The sequence below is a fragment of the Manis javanica genome, chromosome 13 (genome assembly GCF_040802235.1).
Source record: "Manis javanica isolate MJ-LG chromosome 13, MJ_LKY, whole genome shotgun sequence".
In the NCBI taxonomy this organism is placed as follows: Eukaryota; Metazoa; Chordata; class Mammalia; order Pholidota; family Manidae; genus Manis; species Manis javanica.
Window position 1 is genome coordinate 98,636,066 of NC_133168.1, and position 14,046 is coordinate 98,650,111.

General features: G+C 64.8%; 2 protein-coding genes across 3 annotated transcripts; both read right to left on the reverse strand.

The window, feature by feature from the left end:
- Positions 1 to 557: 557 nt before the first annotated feature.
- On the reverse strand, positions 558 to 3,901 carry TGFBR3L (transforming growth factor beta receptor 3 like). The gene is given in 7 exon segments (XM_073219521.1): positions 558 to 715; positions 1,088 to 1,518; positions 1,619 to 1,745; positions 2,375 to 2,512; positions 2,514 to 2,687; positions 2,766 to 2,887; positions 3,375 to 3,901. Coding segments are annotated over 7 exon segments (1,446 nt in total). The 5' UTR covers positions 3,676 to 3,901; the 3' UTR covers positions 558 to 562.
- Positions 3,902 to 4,073: 172 nt separating this feature from the next.
- Positions 4,074 to 13,485, reverse strand: MAP2K7 (mitogen-activated protein kinase kinase 7). 2 transcript variants are annotated; one of them, XM_037018180.2, is made up of 12 exons: positions 13,204 to 13,485; positions 11,556 to 11,603; positions 8,588 to 8,729; positions 8,368 to 8,434; positions 8,121 to 8,234; positions 7,913 to 8,032; positions 7,638 to 7,745; positions 7,372 to 7,551; positions 7,204 to 7,284; positions 6,951 to 7,093; positions 6,344 to 6,389; positions 4,074 to 6,240 (listed from the first exon to the last, which is right to left on the reverse strand). In XM_037018180.2, exons 1-12 carry the CDS (start codon positions 13,325 to 13,327, stop codon positions 6,106 to 6,108), a joined length of 1,308 nt encoding a protein of 435 aa, XP_036874075.1. In that variant the 5' UTR covers positions 13,328 to 13,485; the 3' UTR covers positions 4,074 to 6,105. The 2 variants fall into 2 exon arrangements, with proteins under 2 accessions (XP_036874075.1, XP_036874076.1); XM_037018181.2 differs by lacking the exon at positions 11,556 to 11,603.
- Between the last annotated feature and the right edge of the window lie 561 nt (positions 13,486 to 14,046).

Below are 14,046 nucleotides of genomic sequence, written 5' to 3' on the forward strand. Positions count from 1 at the left end.
GACGTGGGGCGGGCGAGGGCGAGACCCCCGCCCACATTTTCTCTCATTCTGTGAGCTGGAGCTGAGTCCTTAGATCCGGGGCCCGCCCTCCGTTCCTGTCTTGTGAAACGCCTACTGCGTGCTTTGCTTCTTCAAGAGCGGTGGCCCAGCCCTGGGGACCTTGCGCAAGTGATTTAGCCGCGCCGAGCCTCAAGGTCCTCCTCATCTGTGTAACGGAGCTAGTAATCCCGCTCGTATCTCTGCTCAGGAAAGGGGGGGCGGTAGGAGTGGACAGTGAAGATCGCAGAAGTTGGGTGAGCCTCAGGGGTGGAGGGAAGTGGGGCTTACTTAAAATTTAAACTGGTGGGGTTGGGTGCCCCTTTCTGTTTGGGACAGAACGCCATTGTCCCCGGGGCTGTATCTGCCCCCTTGAATGGGAGTATGGCCCCGCCCCCAGCCCCACCCCTCCAGTCTGAACCGCTCCCAGACCGGAATCCCACCGGGCCTGGTCCCGGGCCACTGCTTCCTGCCCCCCCACCCCGCGCCAGGCGTACACGCAGACTTCAGAGCTCTGCAGGTCAGGTCAGATGTTTATTTTGAGACAGGGTGGGAGAGGGGTGTGCAGGGACCGTGGTCCCATCAGGTGCGATATCCACGGAGGCCGGTTCAGTACCGGCGGGCCTGGACCGAGGCCGTGGCTGGCGCGTCTCTGGACCCTGCTGGGGGCGCGCCATCCCTGGGAAGGGGCGACCCAAGTTAAGTGAGGGAGAGGACACAGGCCACTCCATCCCAGCCGATCACTGGCCTCCTCCGTCAGTCTGCGTGCCGGGGTGAGCGTGGTGTTAGGTCTGAATCCCGATTCTCGCCTACTGCCTGTTTGGGGAGCCCGCAATCGGCTGCGGGGACCCCCTTGCCTGAGTTCTAACCCCAGCACCACCAAACTTTGTGACCTCTGACAAATATCGACCTGAAGGCTGTTATGCAGAGTAAATTAGTTAACAGGCGTCAAACATTCACAACACTGTAAGCGCTGTGAAGTGTTCTCATCACCCGCCCCCTCCAGCTATCCTACCGGCCCCACTCCCCACTCCCGGCCCCACACTTTTACCTGCCTACTGGGACCTCCTGGGCTGGGGGCCGCTGGGCGAGTCTCTCGGGAGCGGGCTGGGGGTCTGGGGGCGCTGGGAGAGGCGGTCTGGGGAGCAGCGGGGGTGCTGCGCGTAGCGCCCGGGTCGAGCGCCCCCTGGGGGCGGCTACGGGCGTAGCGGACGCAAGTCTGGGGACGGTCAGGGCCCGCGCAGGGATAGCGGCCGCCTCGGGTCCCGACGCGCGCGAACAGACTGGGCCCGGAAGGAGATCCCAGCGGGCGGAGGTTGGTACCTGGGTGCGCGCAGATGAGGCCAAGCCCCGCGGCCAGCGCGGCGCCCAGCACAAAGGCGGCCAACACCAGCGCCACCACCGGCGCGGGCTCCAGGGCCGCCGTGGCCGGCGCGGCAGGCTTGGGGCGCATGGGTCGGCCCGGGACGCCCTTGGGTGGCTCTGTTCTCCCCACAGAGGAAACTGGGCCCAGGCCTCAGACGTCCTCCCCACCCACCTTCCCCTGCCCCAGGGATCCCGCGGAGGAGGACTGCGCGCTCACGGGGCGGCGGCCGCGGCACGGTGACCACGATGGGCTGCGTCAGCGTGTGCAGGTGGGGGCTGTCGGCACCCAGGCTCTCGCCGCGGCCGCGGCTGGCGCCCGCGCACGCCTCATCCTGAGGCAGACACTGCGGGAGTGGGAAGCATGAGACGGGGGTCGGGCCCTGGAATCCACGGGCTGGGCACTTGGATCCCCCAAAGATCTAAGTGCCCAGCCCTCTGTAGCAATCAGGAGTCACACCACTAGACCCCTGGGAATCTGGCCCCTTCAGGGGCCCAGAGCACAGCCCTTAAGATACACAAGCAGGCAGTCGCTCAGCCCACGAGGACCCCAGATTTCAGCCCCTTAATAAGGTCCCACACCCCTGAACATCTTACTTGTGAACATTACATGTGCACAGAGATGTGGCCCCTTAGCGGCCTGCTGCATGCAGCCACCCAGCCCTGGGGCACCTCAGATCTCCGCCCGAAGGACCCAGAGCCCTGCCCCCGAGAGAACCCAGGGCCCACTCCTTGTCCCTTGAGGAACCCTTGCGTAGAGCGCCATCGGCCCCTCAGTCGTCCATGTACCCAGCGCCACCCGGCCTGTGAGACCCAGTGTCTACCCCCAGCTCCGAGAGCCCCGTCCCCAGGCTCCAAAGCGCCCCAACTCCCAAATTGCCAAACCCCAAAGAGCTCCTCCCCAGATGCTAGAGGCGCTTGTGCCCAGCTCAGGAGTGGCCCCGGCGCCCCGATTCCTGGCCACGCGCCCGCGCACCTGCGACGGTGGCGGCAGCGTCAGAGGCGCGGGCGTCCGGCGGGCTTCCCGGAGGCGGCAGCAGCGACTCAGCTGGCAGTGCAGGAACTGCACCGAGGCGTTGGAGACCTGGCGCCAGAGGAAACTGAAGCGTGTGGGGGCGGGAGTCCCCCAGAGCGGGGGACGGCGGTGGAGGGAAGGCGACCGAGGAGTCGGCGGGGCAGCCCCCGCGCGGAAGCGCCAGAGCGGGCTCAGGGGATGGGCGCGAGGACGGCGTCACCTAGCATAGGTGTAGGGCCAGGCCCTAGCGCGGGGAGGGGCGGGCCAGGACCGCCTGGGGGCAGGGTGGCGATCAGGATCGGCCCCCGGCACCTGCCGCCCACCGGGCCCTGGCACGTGCCCTCACCCGCACCTGCACGAACACGCGGCTGTCGGCCGGGACCTCGAGCGGCCCCGCGCCGCGCGAGAAAGCGTCCTCCGCGTCCAACAGCTCCAAGCTGATAAGCGGTCCACGCGGCCAGGGCCCCTGCGTCGCTGGTGGGGAGAAAGGATGGCACAGAGCCAGGAAGACGCGCTGCGCCTTATGCCCTCGAGGCGAGTGACCCAGCCTCCTCGACCCCTTTGGAAAATGGATGCAGTTGCCGTGTAGGATTCACCCACTCTCGGCTCCACGCCGCGTTCACCGTGGGCGTAAGAGTGGTTATGATGGGCCTCCTCGAGACCCCAGGGACTGCGCCCAGCAGCAGCTGCTGGGCGCAAAGCGGCACACCCCTGGGAAAAGCCCCTCTTCCCGGACTTCACAGGAGGGTGAGGGGCTCCCTGGCGGACACCCGGTCTAGGGGGCCTGATGGCACAGGGTCGGACTGGGGATGCAGCTGCTTGGCTTTGGGGAGGGCGCCGGCCCTAGCGTCTGCTCCAGTGGAGACGCAGAGGCTGCCTGTCGTCAGTGGCCTGGGGCAAAGGCGAGCCGCCTTTGGGGGCCAGCGCTCCGCCGGGGTTTTGGCAAACCATGCTGCCAGTCAGGGCCACCTGCACACATCGGTCCCTGACAGTCGTCTGCCCGTTGCTGCCCTTCCAGTCCTTGGCCTCAACTTGTCTGCTGGGACTATTTGAAATTGGGGATCCCAGAGAGGCTGGAAAAGGGGGATGGGGTGGACACCACCTCCCACTCTCCCAGGCGGAGTGGATGAGAGGTCGTCCGAGAACGGTGACAAGAAGGGCTGTGTGACCGTGTCCCCCAGATCATACATACCAGGTGGCCTGCTGGGCAAGGTGGTGGTCCCCAGGAGCAGGGCCAGAAGCAGAAGCGTGGTACCCAGCATGCTGTACCCGCGGGGAGCCAGCGGCAGAGGCTCTAGCCGGGCAGCACCCAGGCCCACCAAGTAGGCATGCGTCCCGCCCTTGGCTGGGCAGCCACCCCAGGAAGCAGGGAGCAGGGGCGATGCACTAAGGGGTCGACGACAGCAGGTGTCCAAGGCCTGCTGGGGATTAAGGGCTCCTTTCCTGCCCTACCTGTGGCTGGTGGGGTGGGTGGGGAGGTCCTCACATTAGATACTTAACAAGCAGGTCACTTGAAACAGCACCCTACCAGGCCCACCTCTCTTCTCCACCCAGGGGCTGCCTCAGCTGGCACTGCTGCCCCTGCCCACCACCCCAGGGTCGCGGCTTCTGGGCCCTCCCGCCCAGGCTTCCAGGGTCACGACACACCACAGACTCAGAGGAAGAAATGGGAGGGGTTTTATTCTCAAGCATCTAAGGATTTATAAACGTGGGTGTTTTGTTTTTAAAAGGGACCAGGCGATACTGGTGGCCTGAGAAGGGGCTGAGGGCCAGCGGGCGGGGCCAGGCCCAGCTCCCCTACCTGCCTGCCCACTCCGCCCACTGCCTGGTGGAGACAGGGATGGCTGGTGGCTGGTGACGGAGGGGAAGGACATGGGGGGGAAGGCTCCCCCAGGCCTCCCATTTAACACTGAAGGGGGGTGGGGCGGGCAGACACACACACACACCAAACAGAAACTAGTTAAATAAAAAAATAGACCCAGGCAGCTGGCCTCGGGCCTGCACTAGCCCTGGGACCAGCCATGGGACCTTCAGGCCGCCCGCTCAGGCCCCCATGGCTGGGCCTGGCAAGGGAGGGCCGGGAGGCCAGGCCTGTTGGCCCCCCACTGTGCCCCCATCCCCATCCCCTCACAAAGGGGACTTGGGGCAAGAGAAGGTGGCTGTCCCTTCCCGAGGCTGGGGAGGGACAGAGAGGCTGGCTGGGGGTACTCTTTAAACATGCGGCTTCTTGTGAGTTCAAGAGTAACAGGTCCATAGGATAGATAGCATACAGTGGCGCCTAAGTCTAGACTGCTTCAGCTACATTCAGCGAGCTTCCTCACCTTTGGTGTTGGTTTTGTGGGGCTTTTTTGTTTTTGTTTTTGTTTTTGTTATTTTGTTGACCACGTGATTTGCATGCATCACCAACCAAAAGGAAACCCCCCTCCCGCTGCAGCTGCTGGCGGCCCCGGGGCCTGTGGACTGGCCAGCTCTGGGCGAGTCAGGAGGCACTCAGGACTATCGTGAGGGCGAGCCTCCCGGCACACCCCTAGCCCTCAGCCCGCCCACCTCTGTTCCCATCACACGTCCTCGGACCCCTACACCCCTCCTCATACCCTTGCTCCCCGCCTGCCCAGGCCCCTCGGCCCACTCCCGCCTTCAACTCCCCCACCACCTCCCTGCCGCACCTGCGTCTGCTGCCCTCCACCACACCCACACCCGCCTTTCCTGAAGGCCACCCTGGGTGGCCACGGCCCCTGGCTCCCTCTGTACCCTGAGGTCCTCAACTCACCCCCCACCCCAGCTGTGGCCAGTCTCCAGCCCTAAGGGAAAAGGAGCCCCCACAGCCCACCTCTGGGACACCCCTCTACCCGGCTGGGCCTTCAAGGCACAGTGGCCCAGGCCCCAGCCCCATGTGCCCCAGGCAGGTGGGCAGGGGCCCCCCACAAGCAGCTAAACATGACTTTGGTAAGAGTTTCTGAAGGTACTGACAAACCCCATGAGAACAGCTCTTCTCCCCCAACCCACCCCAAACACCCCACCCAGTACAATAAAATACAATAAACTCCAAAAAGGACCCCCTGAGATCAAAGAGAAAGAGGGACACCAACCAGCCCAGGTCTGGCTGCAGTTACAAGGCCCAGCCCACCTTCCTGGGGCAAGGATGCCAGCCGATGGTGACTGTCACCAGAGATCCAAGGGGACCCAGGAGTCCCCCGTGGAGCCTGGCATGGGCCAGGGGAGAGGCGAGGTGGGGAGGGAGCCGGGGAAAGCCAGAGAGGTAGAGAGGGGGTGACAGGAGGAGATGAGGTGGAGCATGTGCACAGCAGGGGGTGGGTGGCAGCACACTGCCAGTGAGGAGGGTGTGGGGTGGGGGCTCTCCCCAACCCTGGGGGCCGCCCCAGCCCAGAGGTTATGACTGAATAAATAGCGAGTCTGTCGCGGCCTGCTGTCTTCCGTTCACAGTGTCTGTTGGGGACTCGCACGGCCAGCTGACCCCAGGACAGGAAGGGCTGGGGCCTGGTGGGCACATCTGTCCACGGCCACCAGGCAAGGAGTCAGGGGTGGGTCGGCACCCCTACTTCCTGTCCTCAGCCCTCGGTGGCCATCTGGGTCCCAGGTCTCCCCTGGCGGGCAGCTAGGTGACCAGGTGGGAAAGGGGTGGCCTGCGGCCACGCCCCCGGCCCCCAGTAGGGCTGGCCATCGCCACGCGGCTACCTGAAGAAGGGCAGATGGTGTTGGCTCAGGACTCCACTAGTCCGCGGCGACTCAGTCTTCGCCATGACATCCTTGAACCAGGAAGCCACGTCCACCTCCAGCGTCTCGTAGCGCTTGATGAAGCTGTGTTCCTGGGGGCCCAAGGGTGGCTCTTAGGGCTGGGGCAGCTTTCCCTCTGGTCCAGCCCAGGCCCCAGGCATGGAGGGGAGGGGGCTGGGAGGACCGGGTACTCACAAGTAGCTTATTATACTTTGGTCTCTTCCTGTGATCTTTAGTAAGGCTGTGGAAGGAGAGAAGAGCAGTCAGCCTGGGAGGGGGCTCAGCTGCCCTCCCACCCAGACCAGAGATCCTTGAGGTCCCTGGGGAGGAGGAGCTGCGTCCCGGTGGTCCTACGCAGATGGCTGCCGAGCCGCAGAGGCCCTGGGGCCGGCACAGGGGGGTCCCACCTGTGATGCGAGCCCAAAGTGGGTCGTGAGGTGCCCGAGGGAGAGGTGGGGGGCTCCTCCAGAGAGATTCAGACAAGGACGACCTGCAGGCTGCAGGCTTAACTGCTACGGTTGCGGGACACATGCCCTCAGCCCTGGGGGACCTCTGCTTGCTCTGAAACTCCACAAGGCCACCCTGCTGACCAGCCCTGGGCCAGCAGTCCCCTGGGCCTGGGCCTGGGCCCACACCCCATTCCTGGCTCCTGGGGCTCAGGCGCCAGCCCCGACCTGCCTGTACCAAGCCCCACCCCCACCCCAGGAACTCCCACTGTTCCCAAACCTCCCCAGCAGCCAAGAGTGTTGGGCCAACCTGGCCTTGCCCGCCCAGGGCCCAGGACGAGGCAGAGGCTCCTCACCAGTCTTTGACGAAGGACTGAAAGTCCCCCGAGAAACCCATGTGGCCGGGCAGGAGTGGGGGCTCTTCCTGCAGGACTTTGGTGAGGACCTCGAAGTCCGTCTTGCAGTTCTGGTAGGGAAACTGGCCCGTGGCCAGTTCCACCTGGGGAGAGACGGGCAGCTGGGGCAGTGGCGGCCAGGCTCTGCCCTCCCCATGCTGAACCTGTCCAGATCCCGAAAGGGTGCTGTCTCCAGTCCGGGACCCCAACTCACCAAGGAGATGCCCAGGCTCCACACATCTGCCCGGATGTCGTAGTCTGGCTTGGTGGGATCCGGGGGGTCGATGCGCTCCGGCTGCCGGTGGGAGAAGGGGAGGATGTGCCCCTGCGGCTGGCCGTGCGCTGCTCAGACCCCCAACGCGCTCACTGGGCCCCCACTTACTGCCATGTAGGCAGCACAGCCTGCGCTCCGCGTTTTGGCCTTGGAGTCCACCAGGCGGCCGCTGATACCGAAGTCACAGAGTTTGATCTGGCCCCGCTCGTCCAGCAGGATGTTGGAGGGCTTGACGTCCCGGTGAATCACGCCATGCTTCTCCTTCAGGTAGAAGAGCGCCTTCACGATCTGCAGCGCGGACAGCGGAGGGCACCGGTGAGGGGGGCCAGGGCCTGGGGGCCACCCTCCCGGCCACATCCCAGCCGGACACCCACCGCCACCGTCATCTTGCCCAGGATGCGCTCCGGGATGGGACCCTCCACCCGCTTCTTGAGCTTTTCTGCGCACGTGCCCATGAGCTCCATGGCGATGAAGACGTCGGTCTGCGGAGGCAGCAGGGGGCTTGGGGGGCTGCAAACCTCCCTCCCACTCTATTCCAGCCTGGCACACTCAGGAAGCAGCAAGAAGAGGCTGCCCCCTCCCCCCACAGGCTACCAGCGGGCGAGGGGAAAGGAGCCCCTAGGCCTCTCTGGCGGCAGGGTGGGCTCACGTTGGTGATGAAGGTCCCGAAGCACTGCACGATGTAGGGGCAGTCGTGGCTCTTAAGCACCACGTCCAGGTCCATGAGGATCCGCTTGTTCTCCTCCTTGTTCCCAGAGCGCCGCATTTGCTGCAAGGGAAGAAGGGAGCCTTGGCTCTGGCCGTGGGGGCGGGGCCACCAGGGAGGGGAGGGGCCATCAGGAAGGGGCGGGGCTCACCTTGACGGCGATGACGTGGCCTGTCTTCCGGAAGCGCATCTTCCACACCTGGCCGCACGTGCCGCTGCCCATTTCCCCCAGGTTCTCCAGATCATTGATCTCTGCCTGGTAGCGCTGGCGAGGGCAGCCAGAGCTGAAGGGCCCACGGGGCTCCGGCATGCCTCCCTCAGAGAACCTAGTCCCGCTGCGGGGCCTGCCCACCGACCCCCCCCACCCCACCCCCGCCAGGGGCCATGAGGAGTGGTACCTGGCCCCCGATGGTCAGGTAGCCTGTCTGCTTCATGATCTCCTGCAGCTTCTGGTCAATCTCGATGCTGGGGGGACAGGGAATGGGTGCCAGTAGACAGGGTCCAAACCAATCTAAGGCCACCCAGTCCCAGAACTCAGAGATTCCCACAGACTTAGCCCCCCCAACACCGACCTGCAGATGACCCCCACTGGCCAGCTGGCCTGTTGCGATGGCTCACCTCTCCATGCTGCGCGGTGTGAACATGGTGGACGGAAGCCCCAGCATGTGCCGGGGCCGGGCAGGGGGCGTGGGGTGCTGCGGGGAACTTTCGGAGGATGGCGAGCGGCTGCCCCCATCATTGGCCAGCGGGAGCTGCAGGGCTGGGGTGGTGAGAACCAGGGGGAGAGAGGGGGTTAGCTCCCAGTCGGCCCCAGCTTCAGGGCTGGCACTCGGGGGACTCACGGCTCTGGTCTCTCCCTCCCTGACAGCCCTCAGGTAGGCCGCCCCCACCTGCTGGGCTACAGGAACTGGGGCCTCCCTCCACCCCTGGGCCCTTCTCAGGGTGCCCTCTCCCACCCCACTGACCTGGGAGGGGATGGAGTGGGCTGGTGGGGAGGGGTGGTCCCCAGAGGCTGAGGCACTGTCCCCAAGTCTGTGCTGGCAGAGAACCGAGGCTTGAGGCTAACGGCGCCCCTCACCCCAGCAGCCTCCCTGGCATGTCCCTTTCCTCCCCACCCCAACCCAGGCAGCAGGCCCAGGGCCACAGGACCCACACTCTGGGCCAAGAGAGAAGGGAATACCCACCAGCATCAGCCTGGGCTCTGGCCCTGTGGGCAGCACTGAACCTGGCTGCCAACCAGAGTCAGGCAGACCACCCTAGGAAGCCAGAGGGCAAGGGACCCAGCCTTCTGCCTGCCTTGCCCCACATTCTATTCCAAGGTCAGCGAGGGCCACCCTCTGGCCAGCAGGCTCATCTCTGAGCCTCCCTGCACAGCCTGTGGAGCTGGGGACAACAGGAATAGGGGCAGGACCCCAGGAGGCGCAGAGTCCTTCAGGTGAGGGGACCCAGGTGGCGCAGCCCCCCCGGGGCTGCTGGAACTGAGGGAGGGGGTGCTGGGCCAGCCAGTGGCATCTGGTTCTTCCCAGCAGCCTGCATGCAGACAGCTTGGGCATGCTACAGGCAGGCAGGCAGGCAGCGGGGCAGGCAGCGGGCACCCCAGAACGGGCAGGCAGCATTAGGGGGCCGGGGGTCAGGAGACAGACAGACGGGAGCCAAGGCTTGGGGCCCAGCTGCCCAGGGGAGGTGCTGCAGAGACAGGCCAGAGAAAGCCCTGGGACAGGACAGCAGGCTTCCCAAAGGGCTAGGAGCTTCCCTGGCTGGGCTGGCAACAGTGTGGGGGGACCAGAGGCTGGGGTGACCCCTGGAGGAGAGATGATCCTCCACTGACCCCAGTCAGAAGGGCACTGGCTACAGGCACGCTCCAAGGCTCGCCTTCTCACCGGGGCGGCCAAGGGGCCTCAGGGGCCGCCCCTCTCTCAGTAGCTCCTGCCTGGCCCACCTTCCCGCCGCCAGTTCTGCAGGCACCTGGTGATGTGGGCCCGGGACCCATGGGCAGGGGCACATATGCCTGAGCTGCTGGCAGCTGGCTGGCAGGTCTTTGACACTGGTCTGCAGCCCTAGGGAGGACGCAGGGCCTGCTAGGGCCTGGGAGGAGCAAAGGAAGAGCTCCAGGGACAAGGGGGACATGGCCAATCCCAGCAGTGTCCACTGGCCGGGAGGCCACGATGCCTGTGTGCCCTCCTGGCAGCCCGGCCCCCTGCTTTGTCACGCTGTGGCCAGAATCAGTCTTAATCCCTCCCTCTGCGGCTCAACAAATCTCAGGGAGCCTTAGGACCCCCATGCTCCCCCTGAACCCGGATTCTCTGGGGACACTGCCAGGTTCTCATCTCCTGGCTGGTGGTGGGGAGGGCGGTCGTACTGCCAAGAGCTCTGGGACGAGGACCACACTCCTACCCTCTGGACACCCCTTAGTGCCCCAACGGGGCTCCTCCCTCACCGGGTCCACCCAGCCCTGAGGGCTGCCCCCGAGCCCGGGGAAAAGGCTTCCGAGGGACAGAGGCTTCCAGCAGGCCCCTCAAACTGAAGCGCGGTGGGGATTTGAGGGGGGTTGGTGTCGGCTGGCTAAGGAACAGGGAGAGGCACAAAGAGGCCCTGAGAACAGAGATCCCAGAGGTGGTGCCGGGCCACACAGCAGGTTAGGAGGGCAGAGTGAAAGCAAGAGGCAGAGAGAGAGCGCGCACGGGAACACAGGGCCAACGGAGGCCCCCGATGTACCAGACTATCAGCCCGACGCGTGTGCATGCGCGCGTACACACACACACACACACACGACGTGACACAGACCCCCATACACGTGCAGACAGGCAGGCGACAGGCCAGAGCCCCCCGTCTCACACACACAGCCAGTCACACGTGCACTAGGCAGCCAACTGCACTTGCGAGCCCCTCCAAGCCAAGACATCCGCGTCCATCCCGCCCGCAGCCCGGCCCGTGCTCGGGCCTCTGCCTCCATTCACGTGCTCCCCCACCTTCCACAGCTTTGCTCCAGAGATTCCCCGACCGCCCCCTGCAGGAGCCCCGGCCCTGCTCTACTCCCTCTTCTCACAGCTGTCTCACGGCCCCCAGCCGCCCCCAACCCTGAATGTGCTCGCTGTTCCCCGCACCCGCACCCCCACCCCCTACCCCCACCGGAGTGTCAGCCGCACGCACGAGGAGGACTCAGTTCCTCAGTGCCCAGAACAGGCACAGCACGCAGGGGACAACGTGTGTTCGCTGAGTTGCTGAAATGAATCAGCAGGCTGGCCCACCTGCCTGGCACACCCATCTGTCCCTCTCTCACACACACGTGCCTGCATGCACACGCGGGACCCTCCTGAAGGCAGCAGACTCCCCATCAGTAAGGAAGCCCACTTATTCTTCCAGGGGGTCCAAACCTGAGTCTGACAGGAAGGGCAGAGCGGGAAGGGAGAGTTGACCGAGGCAGGGGCCGGAGGCCCAGACACTGACGGTGTGGAAGGAGAGAGAGTGAGACAGGAGATGCACGCACGCACGCGCACACAGCATGGGGGTGGGGATGGCATTCTGCGGGGCAGCGGTTAAGTCAATGGTGCAGATGTCCAAGCAGCGATGATAAAAAGGCTGGTACCTGCTCGCTGGGACGGGGCAGGAGCAGGGCTTAGAGTGATCACAATAACTGGATGGGGAAAAGGAAGAAAAAAAACAACACCACGATAAATCACAACAGAAACAACCGATTTGTCCAAAAGAAAAGAAATCAAATCATAACGAGGAGGAGGTGGGGAGGGCGGGGAGGCACCAAACCGCAGAGATGGGTACAGATGACAGAGATGGAGGGCGGGGAGGATGGCATGAGCTGACAAACACAGATGCCTGGAGGGGGTTCCTTGGGGCCTGCCCGCTGGGGACCTCGCCGTGCCTGGCTCTGCAGCCGGGACAGTCACCCCGTGAGGCGCCCTAGGCCTCACACCCAGCCCAGCATCACTGCCTCGGGGCTTTCTCTGAGCCCCCTAACAGACCACCTCCAGGGAGGAACCCAGGTCATCCCAGGTCAGAAAGGGGAGGGGAGTAGACCCCACACAGGTATTGGGGATGAGTGAGCTGTGGTCAGGCCGGGTGAGCAGAGTGAGGGTGGGGTACCCAGATAAGGGGGTGTCTTCCTCCTCCTGTCAGGACACCACAGGGACCTATGTATCTATAAGGACCATATCAGAAAATACACAGAACAACCTGCTGGTTGAGACACACACAGAAAGCACGTGGGGAAGGGGCTGCTGTTCATCAGGTCTGCGAGGAGGGGAAAATCTGATGCCCTCCAGCAGAGAGGCTTGGGGAGCACGGTGGTGACCAGGAGAGTAGAAATTATTCCAGGCCAGGTGTGGGTGTTGGGGGTGGGGACGGCTCTTGATTCCAGATGACAAAATGCCAGGGAGGTGAGCACTAAGACGGTGGGATCACAGGGCAGGTGTACGTGTGCTGCCGGCGTGCCTGGACGTCACACTGGCCTCAGGGCTCCCCGGCTAGGTGCGGGTGGGGGGAAATCACTTGAGCCCTGGCAACAAAGTGGCCAGGCTGGTGGTTGGGGGAGTCTATTTGTAGGGACCCATCGCAAGATGGTGGCAATGAAACCAGTCACAGAACATGGGGCCTGGTGCTGATGTGGGAGGGGGTCGGGGAACCCAATGACAAGGTCCCAGGCTAGGCGGACACGGTCACAGAGGGGAAGGCGAAGAATCACCTGGTCAGAGAAAGGTTACATGCGCTCAAGTGATCTCGGGCCAGGTGTGCATGGGTGTGAGTGGATCACCCGCTGAACCCACATGACACGGACCCACGTGCAAACAGGGGGGAGGGGGCCGGCAGGAGTGGACTCCTCTGGTGGGAAGGGATGTGTACATGTTTGCGGGGGACCTGGATGGGCTCGCGGCCTCGTGGTGTAGGGGGTACGCGACTCAACGTGGGTGACCGCGGCTCCGGGGATCACGGTGACGGGGGCGGGTCACCAGGTGGGGGGGAGCCTCGCCTGGGGCCGGGCAACTAGGCTCCCAGACCCCGCAAGGGTGAACCCCCGGGCCGGGAGAGCGCCCCCCGGGAGCCCGCCGTCCCCACGCCCCCGGGTCACGGTGACCCTCTCCCCGCGAGCTGACAGCAGGGGGCGGGGAGGAGGAGGAGTAAGAGCGCCCCGGAAGCGGGGGCGGGGCCTGTTTGCGTGGGCGGGGCCTCCCACGGCGCGCGCCCCGCCCCGCCCGCCCCCTCCCCCAAGCCGCCGTGCTTACTGGGCCTGGGCCGCTGGGGGCTGATATCTAGGTTGAGATCGATCCTCCGCCGGGCCTCGCGGTTCTCCTGCTTCAGCTTTGCTTCCAGGCGGGACAGCTTCTGCTCCAGGGAGGACGCCGCCATCTTCCCCGCCGCCGCCGCCGCCGCCGCCGCCGCCGCCGCCGCGCACCGCCCGGCCGTCCGTCAGTCCGGCAGACAAACACCGCACTGCGCCTGCGTTTGGATGACCCCGCCGAGCCGCCGTCTCACCCCGCTTGGCGCATGCCCGCGGCGCGCGCCCGCCCTTCCCTCGTGCGAACCTCTGCGCTTGCGTACTGGTCTCGAGCCTGGAGGGATGACTCCACCTAGAGCTCACGGCTGGCAACGTGCAGTCTCTCGAACCTGATGCGCATGCGCGATTTCCGGAGCTCCTGGGCGAGCGACGTAGTGTGGAGGCCCACCTACTCGGAGGGGAAAGCAGCGCGCATGCTTATAGAGTGGGAGACGAAATCAAGCGTGTGGCTCCTGGTGCGCACGCGCAGCCTTAGCTCTCAGAGGCTCTTGCCGGTGTTCTCCTGCTGTGACCTCAGTCTCTTCCTGGCTCTTAGGTGGCCGGACCTGTTTTCTGGCACCCACGCCCTCTCAGAATTGCCTTTCTTGTCTCAGATAGCACTTCATTAGGATCCTGTTATGCTTAATTGCTGCCTTCTCACCCTAATTAGGCACCCGTGGGATTCCCTTTCCATTTCAGCAAGCTCAGTGTCGCCCAAGGACAAACGGCAGAGGCCGCATAGGGCTCGGGCCGCTGTCAGAGCCCCAGGAATCCAGCGGCATGACCCTGACTTAAGCGACAGGGCCAAGGA

What these genes read in the sequence shown, in the direction of transcription:
- MAP2K7 (XM_037018180.2), bottom strand. Translation starts at nt 13,327, where the DNA reads ATGGCGGCGTCCTCCCTGGAGCAGAAGCTGTCCCGCCTGGAAGCAAAG. An exon ending in TGGGCAAGATGACGGTGGCG is followed by an intron (nt 7,552 to 7,637) that starts GTGGGTGTCCGG and finishes TCCGCGCTGCAG; the next exon opens with ATCGTGAAGGCGCTCTTCTA. An exon ending in GGAGCCTGGGCATCTCCTTG is followed by an intron (nt 7,094 to 7,203) that starts GTGAGTTGGGGT and finishes GTCTCTCCCCAG; the next exon opens with GTGGAACTGGCCACGGGCCA.